Source organism: Saimiri boliviensis, chromosome 13 (genome assembly GCF_048565385.1).
Source record: "Saimiri boliviensis isolate mSaiBol1 chromosome 13, mSaiBol1.pri, whole genome shotgun sequence".
NCBI lineage: Eukaryota > Metazoa > Chordata > Mammalia > Primates > Cebidae > Saimiri > Saimiri boliviensis.
In genome coordinates this window covers 85114122-85141489 of record NC_133461.1, presented here as the reverse complement: position 1 = coordinate 85141489, position 27368 = coordinate 85114122, and the positions used below count along the sequence as shown (strand labels likewise).

General features: G+C 43.8%; 1 protein-coding gene across 3 annotated transcripts; it reads left to right on the top strand.

The window, feature by feature from the left end:
* Nucleotides 1–741: 741 nt before the first annotated feature.
* On the top strand, nt 742–25455 carry UBXN8 (UBX domain protein 8). 3 transcript variants are annotated; one of them, XM_039463367.2, is made up of 8 exons: nt 745–892; nt 7516–7638; nt 8744–8814; nt 11077–11199; nt 14994–15116; nt 17853–17894; nt 22714–22788; nt 24692–25455. In XM_039463367.2, the coding sequence occupies exons 1-8, from the start codon at nt 805–807 to the stop codon at nt 24857–24859; spliced, it is 813 nt and encodes a 270-aa protein (XP_039319301.1). In that variant the 5' UTR covers nt 745–804; the 3' UTR covers nt 24860–25455. The 3 variants fall into 3 exon arrangements, with proteins under 3 accessions (XP_074240003.1, XP_039319301.1, XP_074240002.1); XM_074383901.1 differs by lacking the exon at nt 745–892 and adding an exon at nt 905–1074; XM_074383902.1 differs by lacking the exon at nt 7516–7638 and having other exon boundaries at nt 742–892.
* Nucleotides 25456–27368: the final 1913 nt, after the last annotated feature.

The following is a 27368-nucleotide window of genomic DNA, read 5'->3' as shown; positions in this document are numbered from 1 at the left end:
ACAGGCGCCCGCCACCAACGCCGGCTAATTTTTGTATTTTTAGTACAAACTGGGTTTCACCAAGTTGGCCAGACTGGTCTCTAACTCTGACCTCTTGAACTGCCTGCGTTGGCCTCCCAAAGTGCTGAGATTACAGGCGTGAGCCAGGTGCCTGGCCCACAGGTGCCTGGCCAGGAAAGATAACTTCTAAGTATGAAATGTTGTAGGTTGGGAGGACCTCAGTAGCTTGGGAGAAGTGCACAGTGGTGAGTTACAGGGTGGCAATGAGGTCACAGAATTATGAGGTCAAGGTTAACAACGCATGCGGGCAAAACTGACAAGGGGCGGAGGAAGGAGTAGGACTTAACGCAGGAACCAAAGACTGTGGACGGGGCCAGGAACCGTTAGGGAGGTAAGAAAGGTGCTATAGCTCACGTTCACACTCTACGGCCACAAGGCCACGGGAACAGGCTGTCTCCTCACAGCGTCAGCTTTCCCTTCGGCTTCATTTCCCTCTGGAGAGCGCTTTCTCACCGACGCTGCAGAAACCGAAGGGGCAGCCCCTGCCCTGCTAACCCTCCAGGGAGCCACCGCTCTAGAGCCAACGCTCCTCTGGACATCATGTGATCTGAAGAACGACTTGCCTTTCTTCTGAAACACGGCAACAGACTGAGTTAAAAACACGGGCCCCATGAATAACAACAACGCAGCCGTACGACGCTGCTCTCTCCCAGCCTCCCCGCCGCAGGAAAAGATCCACTTCCTCCCCGGAAAACGCGGCCGGAAGGGGTGGGCTTTCCACCGGGACCAGGCGCTTCTGCCACCATGGCTTTACGGGGAGTTGTTGGCGTTTTCTTCCTCTCTGCTGTCCCCCTTGTGTGTCTGGAGCTCCGGCGTGGCATCCCGGATATAGGTAAGTGTTGGCTTTGTCCCTTCGACAGTCACAGCTGGTAATTTTCACAGGAATGTTGCATAGAATGACCGCCTCTCCGGCTGCGTCGCTTCGGAGCGGCTTTGACTACAACTCCCAGACTGCATCGCCCGTGCCTCCCACTTCCGGTGCTGACTCCACTTCGCGGAACCTTTTCCCTACAGGTGTGATGGTTTTGCGTGTAAGAGGATAGAGGCGAAGAGCATAATGGGAGTCATAACAGTACTTTAACATCCTGGTTAACACTCAAAAGGAAATAAACAGACTGATAGGATGAAGGCCTTCTAAATTTAGGCTGAGAGGTTTTTTGTTGTGTTTTTAAATTAGAGACAGGATCTCACTATGTTGCCAAGGCTGGCCCCGAACTTCTCGATTCAAGAGATCCTCCTGCCTCGGACTCTCAAAGTGCCGGGATGTAAATAAGGGGCCACACCCGTGAAAATCCCGCCGGGGCACGGAAGGGCTGGGGAAGGGGAGTATTCTAGGCAAAGAGATTGTGAGATGTTGGAGGAAAAGGAGAAGGCCATTGTGGCTGAATCGAGAGCTGAGGGGAGGAAGAGGAATTGGCTCAGGATAATGACGTTTATTGAACACCTATTGTAAGCCAAACAGTAGGTACTGGTTATTCAGTGTCTCATTTAATCTACACTACAATCAGAGGAAGGTAGATCCCCCTTCCCCCCACCCCCAACGGAGTCTCTCTCTGTTGCCCAGGCAGGAGTGCAGTGGCGAGATCTTGGCGAGATCTCCCAGCTTCAACAATTCTCTGCCTCAGACTCTCGAGTAACTGGGATTACAGACGCCAGCCACCACACCTGGTTAATTTTTGTATTTTTAGTAGAGATGGTGTTTCACCATCTTGGCGGATCTTAAACTCCTGACCTCGTGATCCACCCATCTTGGCCTCCCAAAGTGCTGGGATTACAAGTCGGAGGTATTGCTCCCGGCTGGGTAGGCACTATTATAATCCCCATTTTACAGTTGAGGGAACCGAAATTTAGGGAGGTTAAGTGACTTCCCTAAGGTTTTTAAAAGGTGGCTCCATTCTGTATGGAGAATGCTTTGGACGGAAGCTTTGGTGGAAACAGTGAGGCACATCAGGCTTGGGAAGTAGACAAGTAGTGATGATGGCCTGGACTAGGACAGTAACAGAGGAGTTGAAATGTAGACAAATTTGGGATATTGACGAAGTAAGATCAACCAACAGGTTTTGTTGATGGGTTGATATTTGTGGCAAAGCAAAGGAAAGATTCAAGGACGACTGCCTCATGGGGGATTGAACAAACCTAGGTGATTGGTAGTACTACTGGTAAAGGGAAAAGGGAAAGAAAACCGGTGGAGGTGCTGAGAATCACGAGTGATTTTTGGACATTTGAGTCATCAGTTTACATGTCTGTCTCCCTTTTTAAAATCAGTTCTAAAGTTAGAGACCATAATGAAACTGAGCTTTGTATACTCCCTTTCTCCACCTTTTCTCCCTACCCCCAGGGAGTAAGATGTCTAGAAATGTTGCCTCCAATAAAAAATGGAAAAAAAAATGCTTTAAAAAATGTACAGCCGGGCGCGGTGGCTCAAGCCTGTAATCCCAGCACTTTGGGAGGCCGAGGCGGGCAGATCACGAGGTCAAGAGATCGAGACCATCCTATTCAACAAGGTGAAACCCCCGTCTCTACTAAAAATACAAAAAATTAGCTGGGCATGGTGTTGCGTGCCTATAATCCCAGCTACTCAGGAGGCTGAGACAGGAGAGTTGCCTGAACCCAGGAGGCGGAGGTTGCGGTGAGCCGAGATCGCGCCATTGCACTCCAGCCTGGGTAACGAGTGAAACTCCGTCTCAAAAAAAAAAAAAAAAAAAAAAAAAAATGTGCAAAGACTTTCCTGAAGCTTCCCACTCACTCAAGCTGTGTTGGAATATAGCAAGACCTTTATCCAAAGGATCAGAAATGTTGAATTCATACTTACCATTTCCAAAATTGACCTGTTCCCTTGTCTTTTCAACATCCACCGCTACTCTGCTCCTTTATTTTATTATTATTATTTTTTTGAGACAGGGTCTTGCTCAGTCATGCAGGCTGCAGTGCAGTGGCATGGTCATGGCTTACTGAAGCCTGGACTTCCCGAAGCCTGGACTTCTGGCTCAAGTGATCCTCCCACCTCAGCCTTCTGAGTAGCTAGGACTACAGGCACCACACCACCGTGCCTAGCTAAATTTTTGTATTTTTTGCAGAGATGGGGTTTTGCCATGTTGCTCAGGCTGGTATGAAACTCCTAGGCTCAAGCAATTCCCTTACCTCAGCCTCCCAAAGTGCTGGGATTACAGACATGAGCCACCATGCCCAGTCAGAAATACGCTTCTTGAAGGCAGAGGCCAAATGAAATTTGTATTTGTATTCCCAGCACTTAGCACAGTGTATAGTTTAATAGAATGAGGGACAAGGGTTCTGGAAATTGCAACTAGGCTCCTGGCAGCATCTTTATCTAGTTCTTGAAATTTTCATGGAATTAACTTCTTTCTCATAGAATTCTGAAGGAATGATTATTTCATTTGGATTGTTTTCCTTTTTTTTTTTTTAAGTTCTTTTCTTTATATATACATATTTTGTTGCTTTTGGATTCTTGATAGTGAGCTTCCAATAATTACTTGTTAACAGTATTTAAGTCTGTTTCACAAATCATACTTTACAGCGGCAGCAGGTCTGGTTATGCCTCCAATATTCAGACAAATATTGGAAAACTAGCCTTGTCTTTTTCTACTGTGTAAAAACCTTTATTGTCAATACATTTTACTTATACTTAAGCTATGTATTTTTTTTTTGGAGACAGAGTCTGTCACTCTGTCACACAGGCTGGAGTGCAGTGGTGCAATCTCGGCTCACTGCAACTTCCGCTTCCTGGGTTCAAGCAATTCTCCAGCCTCAGCCTCCCGAGTAACTGGGACTACAGGCACTCGTCACCATGCCTGGCTAATTTTTTTGTATTTTTAGTAGAGATAGGGTTTCACTATGTTGACCAGGATGGTATCGATCTCCTGATCTTGTGATCTGCCTGCCTCAGCCTCCCAAAGTGTTTGAATTACAGGTATGAGCCACCATGCCCAGCCTAAATATTTTAAGGCCAGTTCATTAGGTTTGTTACCTATTGAAGTACACTGCTTACGGGGTCTATAGTTAAAAAACAAAACAAAACAAAACTCACTTAAGAACTTTTTTTCTTGACAGATATACACACAAATCTAGGATTTTTTTGTTTCTGTTTTTGTTTTTGTTTTTGAGACAGAGTTTCGCTCTTGTTGCCCAGGCTGGAGTGCAATGGCGGGATCTCGGCTCATTGCAACTTCTGCCTCCCGGATTCAAGCAATTCTCCTGTCTCAGCCTCCTGAGTAGCTGGGATTCCAGGCATGTGCCACCACACCTGGCTAATTTTATATTTTTGGTAGAGACAGGGTTTCTCCATGTTGGTCAGGTTGGTCTTGAACTCCCGACCTCAGGTGATCCGACTGCCCCAGCCTCCCAAAGTGCTGAAATTACAGGTGTGAGCCCTTGCACCCGGCCGAATCTACTTCTTTCATATTCTCATGTGATGTTTGCAAATTGCTTACTTGTTAGAACAAACAGCAGTGTTATGGAACATAAATCCCACAACTCAAGGTTTTGTTGTGCAGTGGTGCAATCTCGGCTCACTGCAACTTCTGCCTTCCAGGTTCAAGACATTTTTGTGCTTCAGCCTCCTGAGTAGCGGGGATTACTGGTGTACACCACTATGCCTGGCTAATGTTTGTATAGCTGGGGTTTCACTATGTTGTTCAGGCTGGTTATGAACTCCTAAGTTCAAGCGATCCACCAGCCTCGGCCTCCCAAAGTGCTGGGATTACAGGCATGAGCCACTGCACTTGGCCTCAATGGTTTCTTTACATACCAATACTCTTAGATACTAAACTACATTTGTAATGGCCAGAGATAAAATAGATTAAATTATGTGTTGTATTGAATGACACCTGAATCAATGATTAATACTGTCAATTTGGAGGATCTGTGAATTTTTTTAAGTCATGTTTCTTCTCTAAACAACTTTAAATTACTAGGGTTTTTAAAAGAATAATATTAGGCCATACATGGTGGCTTACACCTGTAATCCCAGCACTTGGGAGGCCAAGGAGGAGGGATCACTTGGAAAAAAAAAAAAGAAGAATATTTTCTGGTGGCACACATCTATGGTCCCAGCAATTCAGGAGGCTGACATAGGAGGATTGCTTGAGCCCAGGAGGTCGTGGCTGCAGTGAGCTGTGATCAGATGCTGCACTCCACCTGGGACAAGTCAGTGAGATTCTATCTCAAAAAACAAAAACAAAAAAAAAAAAACGCAAGAATAATATACATGTTTTCAGTTTGAAATAAAACATTTAATTCTGTATGTGTGTATGTGTGTGTGTGTGGTTTTTTTTCTGAGACAGCTTCACTCTGTCACCCAGGCTGGAGTTCAATGGCACGATGTTGGTTCACTGCAGCCTCCGCCTCCTGGGTTCAAGATATTCTCCTGCCTCAGCCTCCCAAGTAGCTGGGATTACAGGCACCCACCATCATACTCAGCTAATTTTTGTATTTTAGTAAAGATGGGGTTTAACCGTGTTGGCCAGGTTGGTCTTGAACTCCTTAACTCAGGTGATCCACCCATCTCGGCTTCCCAAAGTACTGGGATTACAGGTGTGAGCCACCATGCCTGGCCTGTATGTATGTTTTCCTAATTCCATGTTTAAGTTTTAGTTAATTGACTAAAATGTGACCAGCCTTGATCACATTGGCAAGATGATTCCTCTATATCCTGCCATTTATCTTCTGAAAATTAAAAAAAAAAGAGTAAAAATTCTGAGGATGGAAATCATTTTTAACCCAGCTTTGTCTCCTGGCCCTTAACATTTGCTAAATTGTATTATGCAAAGTAGGTAATAGTTAGATTTTTGCTCAAATAATTTTTACTTTGGTTATTAAGACCAAATACTGTATTTTTACTTTTTCCTAGGCAAGCGTTTAAATCATAGTTTTACTTACAAGTGACTAAATGTCAAGAAATAAAGAAGCACACAATTGCACAATTTAATTGTGAGAAATAAGAATTTGGTGTTTCAGTGGATTGACTATGATAGAACTAGAATTTGACACAGTATTTTCACAATTTTATTTCTACTTATGTAATTTTCTCTATATGGGAAATTAGAATTTATACATTACTGATGGTCATAATATTTATAATGTAGCTGATTCCTCTAATGTTAACTATATTTCTAAGATAGTGTTTATCCTATAAAACAAAAACTAAAAAACTGTATTTCTAAGATAGTGTTTATCCTATAAAACAAAAACTAAAAAGAAAAAACAAAAAATAAAAAATGAACTTACAGGTTTGAAAAGAAAGAAAGAAAGTTCATTCTGGAAATGACAACCATCATGAGTTTTTTAATGCCCAAAGGAGAATACAGTAAGCCCTCTGTACCCATGAGTTCCACATCTGAGGATTTAAGCATCTGTGGATTGAGCCTGTTCAGAAAGGGCTGGGTGCAGTGCCTCATGCCTCTAATCCCAGGACTTTGGGGGGCCGAGGTGAGTGGATTGCCTGAATTCAGGAGTTCAAGACCAGCCTGGACAACATGACAAGACCCCATCTCTACAAAAAATACAGAAATTAGCTGGGTGTGGTGGTGCATGCCTGTAGTCCGAGCTACTTGGGCGGGGTGGGGGGGCCTAAGGCAGGAGGATCACTTCAGACCCAGGAGGTTGAGGCTGGGACCTCCTGATGTTCTCACCACTGAACTCCAGCAGCCTGGGTGGCAGAGCAAGAGCAAGAAGAGCAACACCCTATCTCTAAAAACAAAAAACAAACAAAACAGAAGGAAAGAAAAGACAATATTCTGGAAAAAAAAAAATGGATATAGCTGGATGTGGTGGCACACACCTGTAATCCCAGCTCCTCTGGAGGCCGAGGCAGGAGAATCGATTAAACCCGGGAGGTGGCGGTTGTGGTGAGCCTTGATTGTTCCATTGTACTCAAGCCTGGATAAGAAGAGCAAAACTGTCTCAAAAAAAAAAAAAAAAAGGATAAATAGATGGTTGTCTGTGTGTCCTGTCCTGAACATATACAAACTTTTCCCTGTCGTTTTCAGTAAACACTAAAAATATAGGAACCATTTATATAGCCTTTACATTGTATTGGGTATTAGGAGTAATCAATAGATGATTTAAAGTATGTGGGAGCATAGATAATATGCAAAAACCATGCCATTTTATATCAGGGACTTGAAAATTTGTAGATTTTGGTATCCTCGGGAGTCCTGGAACCAATACCCCATGAATTCTGAGGGATGACTATATATTAACAAAATTGTAAGACAGTTGTATAATGTGTTATACTTTTATTAGGGGTATCAAGAAAAATGTCTGGGGCTGGATGTGGTGGCTCATGCCTATGATCCTAGCACTTTGGGAGGCCAAGGCTGGAGGATCACTTGAGCTCAGGAGCTTGAGACCAGCCTGGTCAACATAGTGAGACCTCATCTCTTTAAAAAAAAAAAAAAAAGTTTTGAATTTTAATTTTAGTTTTTTTTCCTTTATCAGGAATCAAGGATTTTCTTTTGCTTTGTGGCCGGATTTTTTTACTGCTTGCTCTTCTTACTTTAATTATTTCTGTGACTACCTCGTGGCTTAACTCATTTAAATCTTCCCAACTTCATGTGAAGGGTAAGTTTATTATTTATGCTATCTTTTTATACCATTCTACTTAAATTTCTTTATTCTAGAACTTAGAGTAATCATTACAACTTTAGTCATGATTTTTTTTCCTTTTTTTTTTTTTTTTTTTGAGATGGAGTCTTGCTCTGTTACCCAGGCTGGAGTGCAGTGGTGTGATCTCGGCTCACTGCAACCTCCACCTCCTGGGTTCAAATGATTCTCCTGCCTCAGCCCCCCGAGTAGCAGGGACTACAGGTGCGCACCACCACGCCTGGCTAATTTTTGTGTTTTTTAATATAGATGGGGTTTCAACATATTGGTCAGGCTGGTCTTGAGCTCCTCACCTCGTGATCTGCCCACCTTGGTCTCCCAAAGTGCTGGGATTACAGGCATGAACCACCAAGCCTGGCCTCTTTTTTGTTTTAATTTGAGACAGAGTCTCGTTCTGTCACCCAGGATGCAATGCAGTGGCATGATCTTGGCACACTGCAACCTCCCCTCCTCCCAGGCTCAAGTGATCCTCCCACCTTAGCCTCCTGAGTAGTTGGGTCTACAGCGGTGCGTCACTGACCCTGGCTAAGTTTTGTATTTTTTGTAGAGGTTGGATTTCGCTATGTGCCCCAGGGTGGTCTATAGCTCCTGAGCTCAAGTGATCCACCTGCCTCAGCCTTTCAAAATGCTGGGATTACAGGCTTGAGCCACCTTGCCCATCCTGTTTTACTTTTGATAAGAAAAGTTTGAGAGTCCTAGAAGCCTTTTAAAATAGTACTGTGCTTAGCCTCAGAACAGGTGAATCTTAAAACCAAAAAAAACTACATATTTTCTATGCTATTAAGAGGAAGCTTGTCATTAGTGAATTTGGTACATTGTGTTTTACTGTTTAACTGTAAGCAAATAAAAGGAAAGTGAGCAATATTTAATGTCTAGCCCTTTCAAATTAATTGAATAAAATCATAATCCTAAAAGGTTATACTGTCAACCCAAACATAAATGACAGTGTGATGTGTTAGGTTCTCCCAACTGTAGATTTTTAGATCTTTTCTTTCTTTTGGTAAATTATTTGGTTATGAGATACTTGGGAAATAAAAAGCACTTTTATGTTTTCATGTCTTAGAAGAGGAAGAGAAGAATGAGAAAAGACAAAAACTGGTGAGAAAAAAACAACAAGAGGCACAAGGAGAGAAGGTAAGGCAGAATTTTTAGAGACTTTATGCATCGGGAAATACAAAAATCTGAGGCAATTAAAATTAAGCTCTGGGCCAGGTGTGGTGGCTCACACCTGTAATCCCAGCACTTTGGGAGGCTGAGGTGGGAGGATCACGAGGCCAGGAGATTGAGACCATCCTGGTTAACACGGTGAAACCTCGTCTCTACTAAAAATACAAAAAAGTAGCTGGGTGTGATGGTGCGTGCTTGTTTTCCCGGTTCCTAGGGAGGCTGAGGCTGGAGAATCACTTGAACCTGGGAGGTTGCAGTGAGCCGAGTCGTCATCACTGCACTCCAGCCTGTGCGACAGAGCAAAACTCCGTCTGAAAAAATAATAATTAGTTAAGGTCTGTTGCTTCTATCTTTGTGATAAGATTTTTAAAAAAAATATATGGAGGTCAAATTCGCATGACATAAAATTGACCATTTTATTGTACTTATTTATTTTTGAGTTGGAGTTTCACTGCTGTTGCCAAGGCTGGAGTGCGGTGGCACAATCTCGGCTCGCTGCAACCTCCACCTCCTGGGTTTAAGCGATTCTCCTGCCTCAGGCTCCCGAGTAGCTGGGATTACAGGCATGCACCACCACACCCAGCTAATTTTTGGATTTTTAGTAGAGGTAGGGTTTCATCATGTTGGCCTGGCTGGTCTTAAACTCCTGACCTCAGGTGATCCATCTGCCTCGGCTTCCCAAAGTGCTGGGATTACAGGTGTGAGAAACTATGCCCAGCCAAAATTGACCAGGCAGTTCAGTGATATTTAGTACATTCACAAGGTCGTACAACTCTGTTCCATCCCCTTAGAGAAAACCGTATACTCTTTAAACAGTCACTCCCTGCTATCCCCTCCTCCCATCCTCTGGATACCACCAATCTGCTTTCTGTTGGTACGGATTTACCTGTTCTCGATATTTCTTATAAATGGGGTTGTACAAAATGTGACCTTGTGTTTCTAACTTCTTTGATTTAGCATAGGTTCTTCTATACTATAGCATGTATCAGTATCTCATTTATTTTTGTGGATCAATAATTGTCCATTGAATTTATATAACACATTTTTTTTTGAGACTGGGCCTCACTCTGTTGGCCAGGCTGGGGTGCAGTGGTACAACCATAGCTCACTGTTGCCTCAACTTCCTGGGTTCATGAGATCCCCCTGCCTTAGCTTCCTGGGTAGCTGGAACTGCAGGCACACACCACCACGCTCAGCTAATTTTTAAAAAAAATTCTGGGGGTCAGGCGCGGTGGCTCAAGCCTGTAATCCCAGCACTTTGGGAGGCCGAGGCAGGTAGATCACGAGGTCAAACGATCGAGACCATCCTGGTCAACACGGTGAAACTCCGTCTCTCCTAAAAATACAAAAAATTAGCTGGGCATGGTTGCGCGGGCCTGTAATCCCAGCTACTCAGGAGGCTGAGGCAGGAGAATTGCCTGAACCCAGGAGGCGGAGGTTGCGGTGAGCCGAGATCGCGCCATTGCACTCCAGCCTGGGTAACAAGAGCGAAACTCCGTCTAAAAAAAAAAAAAAAAAAAAAAAAAAATTTGGCTGGGTGTGGTGGCTCATGCCCATAATGCCAGCACTTTGGGAGGCAAGGAAGGGTGGATCACTTGAGGTCAGGAGTTTGAGACCAGCCTGGCCAACATAGTAAAACCCTGTCTCTACTAAAAACAAAAATTAGCCGGGCATGGTGGCACACACCTGTAGTCCCACCTACTTGGGAGGCTGAGACAGGAGAATCACTTTAACCCAGGAGGCGGAGGTTGCAGTGAGCCGAGATCGTGCCACTACACTCCAGCCTGGGCAACAGAGTGAGACTCTATCTCAAAAAAAAAAAAAAAGGATATTGCTCTTCCCTCTCCAGATTTAAGACCTGAAATTCTGAAGATGGCACTTGGTTTCCCATTTGTGACAAATCCTTGGAGTTGCCATACTGGCATTCCATTTGGATCGGGATAGGAAAAGTAGATCCTCCCATTCTCTTAGGAAATGGGATTGTTCCCAGAATAAAAACCACATCCTGGTTGAGACTTTCATAATCAGGCAAGTCAGAAACAAATGTCTGACCAGCTTGCTGTCCAGCTGTCCACCCCAGCCTCCCCGCAACCAAGCAGCCAAACACGGTGGCAGCGGCTCTGTTCAGCCAGCAGGGCTCTTACTTGGTTGTTTACAACTTTATAGACAGCACACATTTTTAGGAATATTAATGTATAGTAACAATGCCTAATTTGTTGTTTTGAACAGGTCAGCAGATACATAGAGAACGTTTTAAAACCTCACCAGGAAATGAAGTTGAAAAAACTGGAGGAGCACTTTTATCAGATGACGGGCGAAGCCTGGAAATTAAGCAGTGGTCACAAACTTGGGGTTGGAAAAATATTTTTATATTTTGAATCCTCTTATATTTCTTATTACATGATGTTTTTAAATTGAAAACAATGTTAATCTGTTTCTAGGAGCTTTTATTGATAATTATGGTATATCAGTTTTTGTTCAGCACGTTTATCACATGGCTAAGGGGTTGTTTTTCATTTTTAAAAGACAGTCAGCTGGGCATAGTGGCTTATGCCTGTAATCTCAGCACTTTGGGAGGCCGAGGTGGGCAGATAATGAGGTCAAGAAATTGAGACCATCCTGGCGAACATGGTGAAACCCCATCTCTACTAAAAATACAAAAATTAGCTGGGTGTGTTGGCACATGCCTGTAATCCCAGCTACTCAGGAGGCTGAAGCAGGGAGAATTGCTTGAATCTGGGAGGCAGAGGTTGCAGTGAGCTGAGAGTGCGCCATTGCACTCCAGCCTGGCGACAGAGTGAGACTCCATCTAAACAAAAGAAAACAAAAACAACAAACAAAGACAGAGTCTCACCCTGTTGCCCAGGCTGGGGGGCAGTGGCACGATCGTAGCTCACTGCAGCCTTGAACTCCAGGGCTCAAGGGATGCTCCTGCCGCAGCTTCCTAAGTAGCTGGGACTACAGGTGCACCCTACCATAGACTACACCTGGCTGGTTAAGTGGTTTCTGGTGCCTAAAGAGCATATAACTTGGTTCCTTAAAAAACTCTAACAGAGGCTGGGTATGGTTGCTCACATCTGTAATCCTAGTACTTTGGGAGGACAAGGCAGGCAGATCGCTTGCGACCAGGAGTTTGAGACCAGCCTGGGCAACATAGGAAGACCTTATCTATACAAAAAAATTGTAAAAATTAGCCAGATGTGGTCGTGTGTGGCTGCAGTCTCAGCTACTTGGGGAGGCTAAGGCAGAAGGATCACCTGAGCCCAGGAGGTTGAGGCTGCAGTGAACCGTGACTATACCACTGCACTCCAGCCTAGGAGACAGAGCAAGACCCTTTCTCAGAAAAAGAAAAAAAAACTGTGACATAAGTTAGTCTTTAAAACTGTTGAAGAAATTGCTGTTGTCTAATCTGAGAACATTCTGATCTTTCCTCAAGTAAGATTTCCAAGGTATTAAGCTCATGATATATGTTGTATTATATATTATATATTCTGATTTTTATTTATGTCAAATTAAACTTTGCTTATGTTTTCCTTCAGCAAATACGAATTTTGTCAGTTCCTAGAGAAGTTTACTATTTTTTGTTTTTGTTTTTGTTTTTGTTTTTTTTTGAGACGGAGTTTCGCTCTTGTTACCCAGGCTGGAGTGCAATGGCGCGATCTCGGCTCACCGCAACCTCCGCCTCCTGTGTTCAAGCAATTCTCCTGCCTCAGCCTCCTGAGTAGCTGGGATTACAGGCACACGCCACCATGCCCAGCTAATTTTTTGTATTTTTAGTAGAGACGGGGTTTCACCATGTTGACCAGGATGGTCTCGATCTCTCGACCTCATGATCCACCCGCCTCGGCCTCCCAAAGTGCTGGGATTACAGGCTTGAGCCACCGCGCCCGGCCAGAAGTTTACTATTTTAAGTTTTCTTATCAGGGAAAAGGATATTCATAAAGACAGTAAGTTAGGCTGGCTCATGCTTATAATCCCCAGCACTTTGGGAGGCAGAGGCAGCTGGATTGCATGAGCCAGGAGTTGAGACCAGCCTGGGCAACATAGTGAGACCTCATCTCTACAAAACAAACAACCAGTAAGTTTTGGAGGAACTGGCCACAGATTTTATGTTGTGTAAGGCTGTTTCTGTTCCATAGTTTGTTTTTTGCTTTGTGTTTATATTGTACCTTTCACCATTATCCAGTAAAGGTAAACAGGATTCTTATAGGGAACCAGAACTCATTTTATAATGGTACATATAGCATAAAATAATCAAGGATAGGTAATAAAGTTGATATTGAAAATGGGCAACATAAATACAGCTATTTTAGGTAGGGATTTCACTTTTGAGTTGAGGTTTGTCTTCTGTTCATTGTTGTGGTTGGTAGACTTTGATAGGTTTTTTTTTTTTTTTTCCCCCAGAGTCTTACTTTGTTGCCCAGGCTGGAGTGCAGTGGTGCCATCTCAGCTCACTACAACTTCCGCTTCCCAGGTTCAAGTAGTTTTTCTGCCTCAGTCTCATGAGTAGCTGGGACTACAGGTGTGTGCCACCACACCTGGCTAGTTTTTGTATTTTTAGTTGAGATGGGTTTTCGCTATGTTGGCCAGGCTGATATCAAACTCCTGACTTCAGGTCATTTGGCCACTTTGGCCTCCCAAAGTGCTAGGATTACATGCATGAGCCACCACACCCAGCTGGCACAAAGATCTCTTGATTCCCATTCCCTGTGCTCCTTCTACCAGATTTTCTTAGCATGTGGGACGGAAGGTGATAAACCCCACTAAATGCTGAACATTTTAATCTGAGAAAAACAGCTTTTCCTCTTAGAAGGTTAATAACTATGAAAGGAAGGTATTGTTGAACCAGTAAGCACGTATTTGAGAATTTGACATTTAAGTAAATTATTTGGCTAAGGAAAAAAGTGTTCAGGCCAGATGCAGTGACTGGCGCCTGTAATCCCAGCACTTTGGGAGGGCGAGGTGGGCAGATCACAAGGTCAAGAGATTGAGACCATCCTGGCCAACATGGTGAAACCCCATCTCTACTAAAAATACAAAAATTAGCTGGGCATGGTGGCACGCATCTGTAGTCTCAGGTGCTCAGGAGGCTGAGGCAGGAGAATGGCTTGAACCTGAGAAGCGGAGGTTGCAGTGAGCCGAAATTGTGCCACTGCACTCCAGCTTGGCAAAAGAATGAGACTTTATCTTAAAAAAAAAAAAAAAAAAAAACACTCAGGTGGGCCGGGCACGGTGACTCATGCCTGTAATCCCAGCACTTTGGGAAGCCGAGGCAGGAGGATCATTAGGTCAGAAGTTCAAGACCAGCCTGACCAACAGAATGAAACCCCGTCTCTACTAAAAATAGCCAGGCATGGTGGTGCACGCTTGTAATCCCAGCTAGTCAGGAGGCCGAGGCAGGAGAAATGCTAGAACCTGGGAGGTGAAGTTTGCGGTGAGCCAAGATGGTGCCACTGTCCTCCAGCCTGGGTGACAGAGTGAGACTCCCATCTCAAAATAAAAAATAAAAAATAAAAAAAGCCACTCAGGTTCAAGTGATTATTCTGCTGCGACTAATTTGTTTTTTTGTTTTTGAGACAGTTACACTCTGTCACCCAGGCTGGAGTACAGTGGCATGATCTCAGCTCACTACAAACTCCGTCTCCCAGGCTCAAGTGATTCCCTGCCTCAGCCTCCCTAGTAGTTGGGATTACAGGCGCCTGCCACCACGCCCAGCTAATTTTTGTGATTTTTTTAGTAGAGGTGGGGTTTCACTGTGTTGGCCAGGCTGTGATCCACTTGGCTTGGCCTCCCAAAATGCTGGTATTACAGGCGTGAGCCACCGTGCCTGGCCAATTTTTGTATTTTTTTTAGTACAGACTGGGTTTCACAGTGTTAGCCAGGCTGGTCTTGAACTCCTGACTTCAGGTGATCTGCCTGCCTCAGCCTGCCAAAGTCCTGGAATTACAGGTGTGAGCCATGGCACTGGGCTCAAGCCTTGTGTTTTCTTGTCCAAGGAGATAATGCTTTAATTTTTGGGGGTCTCATAATGGCTTGCTCTTATTTTTTTAATATGCTATTGGGGTAGAAAAGAAAAAGGAAAAAACCATTGTGAATAAAGTTGATATAAAACATCTCTTTAGAAATTGTCTGTTATTTTTGACTAGGGTGATGAAAGTACAAGTCAGACATGTTTTGAAACATCAAACAGAGAAGCAGCAAAGAGCCAGAACTTGCCTAAACCTTTCACTGAATTCTCATTGCCTGCTGAACAGCCCACACGGAAGAAGGTAAAGTACCTCATGCCTCTCACTGAATCGTGTCTGTGTGCAGTAGGAGTACTGAACTATAGGTGAGGTGGTGTACTGGGTGAAGATCAGGACTGGCCTTTCATCCAGATGCTGTCTTCCCACTACCTTACAAAGTGATCACCTTCATTAAGAATAGGTTGGGCACAGTGGCCTGTAATTCCAGCACTTTGGGAGGCCGAGGTGGGTGGATCACCTGAGGTTGGGAGTTCGAAACCAACCTGACCAACATGGAGAAACCCCATCTCTACTAAAAATACAAAAAATTAGCTGGGCAGGTGGTGCATGCCTGTAATCCCAGCCACTTGGGAGGCTGAGGCAGGAGAACTGCTTGAACCTGGGAGGCAGAGGGTGTGGTGAGCTGAGATCAGCCATTGCACTGCAGCCTGGGCAATAAGAGCAAAGCTCTGTCTCAAAAAAAAGAATAGGCTGGGCGCAGTGGCTCACATCTGTAATCCCACTTTGGGAGGCTGAGGTAGGTGGAAGTGGTTGAGGCCAGGAGTTTGAGACCAGCCTGGCCAACATGGTGAAAACCCAACTCTATTAGAAAATAATAATTTTCACTGTTCCGTATTAATATTAATGTTCTGAATCCATCTTGGAAGTTATAAAAACAAATGATATAGGTTTAGAAAATACTCAATTCTGGGCCAGGCACAGTGGCTCATGCCTGCAATCCCAGGACTTTGGGAGGCTGAGGTGGGCAGATCACGAGGTCATCCTGGCTAATACAGTGAAGCCCAATCTCTACTAAAAATACAAAAAATTAGCTGGGCATGGTGGTGCACGCCTGTAGTCCCAGCTACTTGGGAGGCTGAGGCAGGAGAATCACTTGAACCTGTGAGGCTGAGGTTGTAGTAAGCTGAGATCGTGCCACTGCACTTCAGTCTGGGTGACAGAGCAAGACTCAACCTCAAAAAAAAAAGGAATTTGATTTGATTATGTAAAAATGATAAATATATCACACCTGCAATCCCAGCACTTTGGGAGGCCGAGGCGGGCAGATCATGAGGTCAAAAGATCGAGACCATTTTGGCCAACATGGTGAAACCCCATCTCTACTGAAAATTTAAAAAATTAGCTGGGTGTGGTGGCATGCACTTGTAGTACCGGCCACTCAGGAGGCCGAGGCAGGAGAATCGCTTGAACCAGGGAGGCAGAGCTTGTACCATTGTACTCCAGTCTGGGTGACAGAGCAAGACTCCATCTCAGAAAAAAAAAAAGAGAGAGAGAGAGAAATACAATGCTTACAAAGGGGAGCATTCCTATTAACTTAAGACATTATCAAGCCCTACCTTGTGAGTGGCTAACAGCTGTTAACATGAGTGTATAATTTTCCTTACTGGCCCTTCTAGGGAACAGATTAGCAATCAGTGACATTGGAATATTGCCCAGGTTTATTATACACATTTTTCATTCAAATCTTTAATCCCTAAGTTAATTCCAACTGGAGCTGGAAAAAATTGGAAATAAGAAATCTGTTTTTATCAGCCCTTAGGGAAAGCTGGGAGGCTGTCTATTCCCTGAAAGTAGTTTCTAATATATTGCTTCTCAGTTTCAGATTTCCTGGTCCTGTAGTGGAGATTCAGCAGGGAGACTCAGCAGGGAATTATTGAACTATCACTGACATTTGAAAAAGATCGAATTAACTAAATGGACTGATTAAAAATTGAAGTGTCTTTGTGTTTTGTTAACAACGCTATCTTATGCTGATGGCAAATTTTACTTGACTGTCACGTATGCTTTTGATACCAAAGGAAAACAAATGAGTTATTTAGTAAATGCAAGTAATGTTTGTTAGATTAAATGTTATAAAATATACTCTATGGTATTGATCAATAAAAGGGGTTCCTGGAGATGAAGTCATTGGTAGCAATTTTTTTTTTTTGAGACAGTTTTTGCTCTGTCACTAGGCTGGAGTGCAGTGGCCCGATCTCAGCTCACTGCAACATCCGCCTCACAGGTTCAAGTGATTCTCTTGCTCAGCCTCCTGAGTAGCTGGGACTACAGGTGTGTACCACCATGCACAGATAATTTTTCTATTTTTAGTAGAGATGAGGTTTCATTCACCATGTTGGCCAGGCTGGTGTCGAACTCCTGACCTCATGATCTGCCAGCCTCTGCCTTTCAGAGTACTGGGATTACAGGCGTGAGCCACCGTGCCTTGCCTGGTAGCAAATGTTTTGATGTGATCTAAATCTCTGATTATTATTATTATTTTTTGAGACAGAGTCTGGTATGTAATGGTGCGATCTCGGCTCACTGCAATCTTAGCCTCCCCAGTAGCTGGCACTACAGGCACACACCACTATGCCCGGCTAATTTTTTGTATTTTAGTAGAGATGGGGTTTCACCATGTTGGCCAGGCTGGTCTTGATCTCCTGACCTTGTGATCTGCCCACCTCGGCCTCCCAAAGTGCTGGGATTCATGAGCCACCGTGCCCAGCCTAAAAGCAAAATTCTTTTAAGTGTATATAGGTTGGGCGCTATTAAATCCTATTTTTAAGATTAATTTTTAGCACACTTGCCCAAAAATGTTTATTAATTGAGCTCCCATTTTCATGATAAAACTTTTACAGATGTATATTTAAAGAAGAGATTTCAGTAAGCTTAGATGTAGGTCTAAACTCTATATTGAAAGGAACTCTTCTCATTGACACTTTTGTTTGCTTCTTGAAAATGTTTACATTCCTTTTACCAATACTTACTTTTCTTTAGATTCCTGATTTACCTGAAGAACCTTCTGGAACAGCGGAAGAGGTAAGTCTGTTTTTCTCTTTGAAAATTGAACTTATTTTCTTTGCTTAACATCAATTACCTATGTCTTATCTAAACCTGGGTTTAGAAAGAAATGGTAGCATAAGTGTTGGTGTGACTGCGGTAACGAGGATTTTTTTAGCAAATAGAGATGGGCTGGGCGTAGTGGTTCAAGCCTGTAGTCCCAGCACTTTGGGAGGCCAAGGCAAGTGGATCACCTGAGGTCAGGAGTTCTTAACCAGCCTGACCAACACGGTGAAAATCCGCCTCTACGAAAAAATACAAAAATTAGCTGGGGGCGGTGGCAGGCGCCGGTAATCCCAGCTACTCGGGAGGCTGAGGCAGGAGAATGGCTTTAACCTGGGAGGCAGAGGTTGCAGTCAGCTGAGATTGTGCCATTGCACTCCAGCCTGGGAGAGAGAACAAGACTCTGTCTCAAAAAAAAAAAAAAAAAAAAGACAGGGTCTCACTGGTCTTGAACTCCTGACCTCAAGTGATCTGCCCACCCAAGTGCTGGGATTACAGGCATGAGCCACCACACCTGGCCCTCCATATATGGTTTTAATCAGTCCAACTTTTATATTACATAAAGTTTTATTAAGACTACCACTGATGGACCAGGTGCACTGGCTCATGCCTGTAAGTAATCCCAACACTTTGGGAGGCTGAGCTGGGCAGAGTGCTTGAGCCTAGGAGTTCGAGACCAGTTTGACCAACATGGGCCAAACCCCATTCTCTACAAAATACAAAAAAAATTAGCTGGGTGTGGTGACACACGTCTGTAGTCCCAGCTACTTGGAGGCTGAGATGGGAGGATTGCTTGAGCCTGGTGCATTAACAGCCTGGGTAACAGAGCAAGATCCTACCTCAAATTAAAAGAATACTAGTAATGTATAGTTGATACTACTTGATACTTTTACAGTATATTTTATTCTACAGTAATCAGGACAAGCCAACAAATATTAGAATATTTTGATTCTGTCAGAATAATCATTGGGCAAGGTATTTTCTACATGGGCCATTTCTACTGCTTATAGATTTCTAAGAATGCAAGGCAAATATTTTAAATTGCCCACCGAACATTCATAAGCCTGGATGACTTCAAATGTCTTCAGATGTCCCCTTCCGTCTTTCATAATTCTCCTGTTCTCATGGGCCTAGATCTTGTTGTCTTACTCTTTTTTTTTTTTTTTTTTTTTGAGATGGAGTCTTGCTTTGTGGCCCAGGCTGGAGTATAGTGGCACCATCTTGGCTCACTGCAATGTCCGCCTCCCAGGTTCAAGTGATTCACCAACATGGTGAAACCCCATCTCTACTAAAAATACAAAAAAATTAGTCAGGCGTGGTGGTGCATGCCTGTAGTCCCAGCTACTTGGGAGGCCGAGGCAGGGAAATTGCTTGAACCTGGGAGGGGGAGGTTGCAGTAAGCAGAGACTGTACCACTGCACTCCAGCCTGGATGACAGAGCAAGACTCCAACTCAAAAAAAAAGAGAAAAAGAAAAAAAGAAAGTTTATTAGAACTAAATGAATATATATCACTATATTGATATTGATACATATTTTAACTATGTAGTGACTCTATAACCATATGAGAAAACTTCTTATTTATTTTGGAGACAAGGTCTTGCTGGGTTGCCCAGGCTAATCTTGAAATCCTGGGCTCAAGTGATCCTCCCACCTAAGCCTCCTGAGTAGCTGGGATTACAGGCATGCAAAGCCTGCCTGGATTTAGGAGGAGACTCTTAATGAGGAAACTAACATGGATTTCTCCTGGGGCGGGGGCAGCATGAGGCTGTGGCTAACACCAGTAAGCCCAGCACTTTGTGAGGCGTGCATCACCTGAGGTCAGGAGTTTGACACCAGCCTGGCCAGCATGATAAAACCCCGTCTCTACCGCAAAACAAAAATTAGCTGGAGAGGCAGATCCCTGTAATCCTAGCTTCTTGGGAAACTGAGTCAGGAGAATCTCTTAAACCTGAGAGGTGGAGGTTGCCTAACTACACACCAGCCTGGGCAACAGAGCGAGACTCCATCTCAAAAATAAAAATAAAAGGGAGGGACATGAAAAATAATGCAGTTTGTATTTAAGGAGTACACTCTGATTTATTCAGCATCGGTTAAGTATTTAGTATTGTAGCTTTCTATAGAATTCTAAAATGTTCACGTTTAGATTTTGAAAAAGAGAGAGGGAAGTAACTCATGATAGTCCAGAATTCTTTTTTTTTTTTTTCATTACCTCCAGTAATGGCTATAAGCAAAGTCCAGAATTCTTAATGGAATAGTCACCATATGTTACTGTTCTACTTTTTAATTGAAACAGTAACCATAGAGTTTCAGAGAATTTGAAAATAATTTTGTAAATCATCACACAGCACTTTGGATGGATCACTTAAGGCCAGGAGTTCAAGACCAGCCTGGCCGACATGGTGAAACCCTGTTTCTACTAAAATGCAAAAATCAGTCAGGTGTGGTGGTACTCACCTGAAATCCCAGCTGTTCAGGAGGCTAAGGCATGAGAATTGCTTGAACCTTGGAGGCAGAAGTTGCAGAGAACCCGGTTCACACCACTGCACTTCAGCCTGGGCAACAGAGCGAGACTCTGTCTCAAACAAAGAAACAAAACCATATTACCACTGTAATAACTTTTGTCGTTGTATGCTACCTTGCTTCATTTTAAGGAGTAGCTGTGAAACAGGCTTTAATTACTGCTACTTTTAAAATTAGATTCCACTTAATCTCTGTTTGGCATACTGATTTCCTTTCCAATGTAGGTTGCAGCTCATGGATTTTACCTATTTGTATGTCACTACACTGTCAGATTAGGAAAAATGGCAGTCAACCATTACAGTAGTTCTAACAGTAGGACAGCTGCCACATTTCAAACAGTGATATTTCATTTCTGTCTCGTGAAAAAATAATTCAGTTTTTTTTTTTTTGAAACAGCGTCTCACCCTGTCGCCCAGGCTGGAGTGCAGTGGTGTGATCTTGGCTCACTGCAAACTCTGCTTCCCAGGTTGAAGTGATTCTTCTGCCTCAGCTTCCCAAGTAGCTGGGATTACAGGCACCTGCCACCACACCTGGCTAGGTTTTTTTTTTTTTAATTTTAGTAGAGAGGAGTTTTCCCCATGTTGGACAGTCTGTTCTCAAACTCCTGATCTCAGGTGATCCCCCCACCCTACCTCAGCCTCCCAAAGTGCTGGGATTACAGGTGTGAGCTACCACTCCTGGCCTAATTCAGTGTATTTTAATGCTAATTTCTCATGAGGCAATTGGCTTTAATCCTCCTGTGAAATTACTGCAGTAAACAAAACCTCAATATAAAAATTAAATATTGTTTCTAAAAATAAGCAGGCCATGCTGGGTGCGGTAGCTTATGCCTGTAATCCCAGCACTTTGGGAGGGATCGAGCAGGCCAAGGCAGGCGCATCACTTGAGGTCAGGAGTTGGAGACCAGCCTGGACAACATGGTTAAACATGAATCTGAGGCAGAAGAAGCGCCTGGATCCAGGAGGCGGAGGTTGCAATGAGCCAAGATCAAGCCACTGCACTCCAGCCTGGCTGACAGAGTGAGACTCCATCTCAAAAAATAAAAAATAAAAATAAGCAGACCAGGTGTGTTGACTCATGTCTGTAATCCTGGCACTTTAGGAAGCTGAGGCAGGAGGATCACTTAAGCCCAGGAGTTTGAGACTAGCCTGGGCAACCTAGTGAGACCCCATCTGTTAAACAAATTTTATAAATGTCACCCTGTTAGAAAAAAAATTAATAAAAATAAAATTGTTTTTTCATCTGTGATTCAGTTCTTTCATCATTTACAATGAAACCTTTCTTTAGTGAAAGTAATAACAGTGCAGAACTTTCATGTAATAGGCTCAACATTACACTGATTTAGGTGTGAATGAAATCCCTTAACCTCTTGATTAGAAGTTTTTTTGAGACAGAGTCTTGCTCTGTCTCCCAGGCTGGAGTGTAGTGGTGTGATCTCTGCTTACTGCAACCTGCGCCTCCCAGGTTCAAGTGATTCTCCTGCCTCAGCCTCCAGAGTAGCTGGGATTACAGGTCCATGCCACCAAAGCTGGCTAATTTTTTGTACTTTTAGTAGAGTTGGGGTTTCACCATGTTGGCCAGGCTGGTTTCATACTCCTGGCCTCAAGTGATCCACCCAACTTAGGCTCCCAAAATGCTGGGATTACAGGTCTGAGCCACCTCATCTGGCCTGATTGGAAATATCTGCTAACGTGGCTTTCATGAGGGGGAGGGGTGCCACTGTAAAACCACCACTTAGGAATCATGTTACCCACGTAACTCTCAGCACACTTAATGATCATGTTAGTCATAAGAAGGGGTTTCTTGACAGGTGAAAAATAAATATACTCATTTGTCATCTTCTCATTTTATAATGTCTTTTTTTTTTTTTTTTTTTTTTTTTTTTTTTAAACAACAGTCTTGCTCTGTCATCCAGGCTGGAGTGCAGTGGTATGATCACAACTCACTGCTATCTCCGATTCCCTGGGGTCAGGCAATTCTCCCACTTCAGCCTCTTGAGCAGCTGGAACTACAGATGCACACCACCACGTCTAGCTAATTTTTCTGTTTTTTGTAGGGGCTGGTGTTTTGAACTCCTGGCCTCAAGTAGTCCACCTGCCTCAGCCTCCTAGAGTCCTGAGATTACAGGTGTGAGCCACCACCACGCCCTGCCAGTGTCTTTTAATAGTTAGCCATAGCATCTAAGTTCTTTTTATCTGCTTAGCCATTTTATCGAATGAGAGGAATTGTAGAGAGCAATGGATCGGAGTTCTTATGTGAATCTTTCTTCCTCAGGTAGTTACTGTTGCTCTCCGATGTCCCAGTGGGAGTGTCCTGAGGAGAAGGTTTTTGAAGTCCTGCAGCTCACAGGTAAGTAAGGGAATCCGAATTTTGAGAAATAGCTTTGTTAACTTTGGCAATAGTTTATTCACATGCCATGGGGAAGGTGTTATCACACTCTCATCCGCACCTCCTGTCAGTTGTAGATAAAGGACATTTCCAGGCACTCCACATTGCAGAAATGTGGCTAGCCAGGCGGGCATGCCGGGTGTCTCTGCACTGTAATCTCTGCATTCACATTTTACTCAACTTTTTCCTTTGGCTTACTTTTCCTTTCTTGTTTGTTTTCATTACATTTTCATAATTTGATGGGTAAGATGCTTTTATTTATTATTATTTTTTGAGACAGTGTCACTCTGTTGCCAGGCTGGAATGCAGTGGCGTGATCTCGGCTCACTGCAACCACAGCCTCCCAAGTAGCTGGGACCACAGGCACGTGCCACTATGGCCAACTTAATTTGTTGTATTTTTAGTAGAGACTGGGTTTCACCATGTTGACCAGGATGATCTTGATCTCTTGACCTTGTGATCTGCCTGCACTGGCCTCTCAAAGTGTTGGGATTACAGGCGTGAGCCACCATTCCCAGCTGGTAAGATGCTTTTAAAGCCTTAGGAAGTAGCCGCTAAAAAACTTCAGACTTTTTTTTTTAAAAAAAAAAAACAATACTGTGAACTGGGTGCAGTGGCTCAGGTCTATAATCCCAACACTTTAGGAGGCCAAGGCAGGTGCATCACTTGAGGTCAGGAATTTGAGACCAGCCTGGCCAACATAGTGAAACCCCCTCTCTACTACAAACACAAAAATTAGCCAGGCATGGTGGCGGATACCTGTAATCTGAGCAGCTCAGGAGCCTAAGGCAGGAGAATCACTTGAACTTGGGAGGCGGAGGTTGCAATGAGCTGAGATTGTGCTACCACACTTCACCCTGGGTGACAGAGCAAGATTCTGTCTCAAAAATGGTAAATAACAACAAAACTGTAGTTATTAGTAATAATTGGGAACACATGGAAAAGCAGAGAAAAAAATTGATCTGTAATCTCATGCCAAAAGCAGTTACTAACATTTCAGTATATTTCCATCTCTAAGTACATTTAAACATATAATTACATATGCATTAAAAATGCAGCAGGCACGGTGGCTCACACCTGTAATCCCATAACTTTGGGAGGCTGAGGCAGGTGGATCACAAGGTCATGAGATCGAGACCATCCTGTCTAACATGGTGAAACCCCATCTCTACTAAAAATACAAAAATTAGCTGGGCATGGTGATGGACACATGTAGTCCCAGCTACTTGAGAGGCTAAGGCAGGAGAATCTCTTGAACCTGGGAGGCAGAGGTTGTGGTGAGCCGAGATCACACCATTGCACTCCAGCCTGGGCAGTAAGAGCGAAACTCTGTCTCCGGAAAAAATAAAAAAAAATTAAAAAAAGCCGGGCGCGGTGGCTCAAGCCTGTAATCCCAGCACTTTGGGAGGCCGAGGCGGGTGGATCACGAGGTCAAGAGATCGAGACCATCCTGGTAAACATGGTGAAACCCCGTCTCTACTAAAAAAAAAAAAAAACACAAAAAATTAGCTGGGCATGGTGGTGTGTGCCTGTAATCCCAGCTACTCAGGAGGCTGAGGCAGGAGAATTGCCTGAACCCAGGAGGCGGAGGTTGCGGTGAGCCGAGATCGCGCCATTGCACTCCAGCCTGGGTAACAAGAGCGAAACTCCGTCTCAAAAAAAAAAAAAATTTTATCTCAAAACTCATGGCAAGCTATTCTCCTTTAAATTCTACAAAGTTGATTTGAAAAATATGAAAGCTCTGTCTCATTACTCCTAGGCATATGATTTTACATTGACAAAATTGTAAAATGTTACAGAGGTATAAAGGGACACAGTCTGTCAAGTATTTGATAATGACCAAGCTAAGCTTTTTATCTTCTAGGTCTTATTTGACTGGATGATGAGAATTGGGTACCAAACATCTCTATACAGCCTTTCTACTTCCTTTCCCAGACGGCCTCTGGCAGTGGAGGGAGGCCAGTCGCTGGAGGACATTGGAATAACCGTGGACACTGTACTCATCCTGGAAGAGAAGGAGCAGAGCAACTAGGGAAGAAGAGAGCTCCCTGTTCTGCATGAACTCAGCTGTGCCATGACCTTCTGGCACAATAAAGGTTTCATGTTGAAAGTCACACTATACCTCAATTGAGCTCAGGGCAGTAAACACTTGAATGCTGCTATCTGTGGGAATAGGATTGGAAAAGGATTGCTTTCTGCATATAATAATCTGTGGACTGTTCCATTTTACAATGTCCCAAATGAGAATGAGGTAAACATGTGTACAGTTAGGTACTCAGTAATTAATATTTTCCCAGCTGACATTTCTCAGTGTGTTAGAAAACAAAGCTGTAGAACTTTGCTTTCTGCCTCTTCAATCCATCTTTCCACACAATGAATATTTCATGATTTAGTCAGATCCTTCAGCGTCTTAGCAGGAATGTTTATTCTGCTGTATTTCTTTGAAATTACAAACTTGAAAGAAGTTTCAAAGTTCTTGAAGGCTTTAAAGTTCTTTCTGATGGGTATGCATTGCAGTTGACTGAACTCATGTTTGCAATTTATATAATTTTTTCTTGTATTAATTGTAACATTTAAAGTTGCAAGTGAATCAGTATTTTTAAAAATAAAACTATGAAAACATTAAAATATAGGTGAATTTTTAAAAATACATCTGATCACTTCCCTCTCCTGCTTATAAATCTGTAATGACAAAGTCATGCACTATAACACCAAATTCACAAGTGTGGTTATAAAAGGCTCTTAACTTTTTTCTATTCATTCCGTTCTTTTCCCATGCTGTTTTAAAAGTCTGCATACTGGCTGGGTATGGTGGCTCATGCCTGTAATCCTAGCACTTTGGGAGGCCAAGGCAGGCGGATCATCTGAGGTCTGGAGTTCAAGACCAGCCTGACCAACATGGACAGACCCCGTCTTTACTAAAAATACAAAAAATTAGCTGGGCATGGTGGTGCATGCCTGTAATCACAGCTACTCGAGAGGCTAAGGCAGGAAAATCACTTGAACCTAGGAGGCAGAGGTTGCGGTGAGCTGAGATTGCACCATTGCACTCCAGCCTGGGCAACAAGAGCAAAACTGTCTCAAAAAAGTAAATAAAAGTCTCCTCAGGCCAGGCGTGGTGGCTCACACCGGTAATCCCACCACTCTGGGAGGCCCAGGTGGGTGGATCACAAGGTAAAGAGATGGAGACCAGCCTGGCCAACACAGTGAAACCCTGTCTCTACTGAAAATGTAAAAATCAGCCAGATGTGGTGGTGCGCACCTGTAGTTCCAGCTACTTGGGAAGCTGAGGCAAGACAATTGCTTCCACCCAGGAGGCGGAGGTTGCAGTGAGCCAAGATTGCGTCACTGCACTCCAGTCTGGCAGCAGAGGGAGACTCCCTCTCAAAAAAACAAACAAACAAAAAGTCTGCTTATCTGGCTCTCCAGGCATTCCCTTTATATCTCTCCTGTAGAATGTATTACACTGTATTATAGGTGTTTTTTCTTAATGGGCAATTCCTTAAGGGCAAGGACAGTGTTTTTTCTTGCCCTCAGAAGTACCTACTGTATGTTAGATACCTAATACTTCTTTGAAAATAAACAGTAAGTTGTCTCAACCTTAAATTTGGGGTGGGAGGGCAGGTTGGTTCTAGACTATCTCACATTGAAAACAATGAGGTCAGGTGCAGTGGCTCATGCCTGTAATCCCAGCACTTTGGGAGGGCAAGACAGGCAGATTGCTTGAGGCCAAGAGTTCAAGACCAGCCTGGGCAACATGGTGAAACCCCATCTCTACAAAGAATATAAAATACAAAAATTATAGAATACAAAAATTTGCCAGGCATGGTGGCACATGCCTGTAGTTGCAGCTACTAGGGAGGCTGAAGTGGGAGGATCACTTGAGTCCTAAAAAAAAAAAAAAAAAAAAAAAAAAAAGTGGTACCACATCTCCCTTCTGAGATTAGGTTATAATAGACCATGGCTGTTCTGGTGGTCTCTCTTGGGTCCCTCACACTGGGGGAAGAAGTCCTGTGTGAGCAGCCCCATGGAGAGGCCCACACAGCAAGAAACTGAAGCCTCCTGCCCACAGCAACGAGAGGAAGCTTAGAGGTGGCCTCAGGTCCCAGCCAAGTCTTCAGAGCCAGCCACTCTGGCCAACAGCTTGAGTACAGCTGCATGCGAGCCTCGAGCTGGAACCACTGGGATAGGATGCTCCCAATTTGTGAGGTCGTATGTTTGAGGCAGCTAAGTTTTGAGTTCATTTGTAATGGAGCAATAATTAACACAGATGTGTGTATCTGTTAGCAAGGTGCTGCCTTAACAAAATCCTCCTGGGCAGGAGTGGCTTTGGAATCAGGCAGTGGGCTTCGAGGAGAGTGCTGGTGAAAGCCCACAGTGCCTTCAAATTGTGGATAAAAGCCTCACAGTTGGAGTCGGGCATGGTGGTGCACACCTGTAGTCAGTCCCAGCTACTTAGGAGGCTAAGGCAGGAGGATTGCTTGGGCCCAGGAATTTGAGGACCAGTCTGGGCAACATAGCAAGAACCCCACCTCTAAAAC

Bases quoted from the DNA above. Each gene is read 5' to 3' on its own strand.
- UBXN8 (XM_074383901.1), top strand. From the start codon at position 945: ATGTTGCATAGAATGACCGCCTCTCCGGCTGCGTCGCTTCGGAGCGGC. The intron at 15,117-17,852 runs GTAAAGTACCTC...ACTTTTCTTTAG, and splicing joins AACAGCCCACACGGAAGAAG to ATTCCTGATTTACCTGAAGA. The intron at 17,895-22,713 runs GTAAGTCTGTTT...TTTCTTCCTCAG, and splicing joins CTTCTGGAACAGCGGAAGAG to GTAGTTACTGTTGCTCTCCG.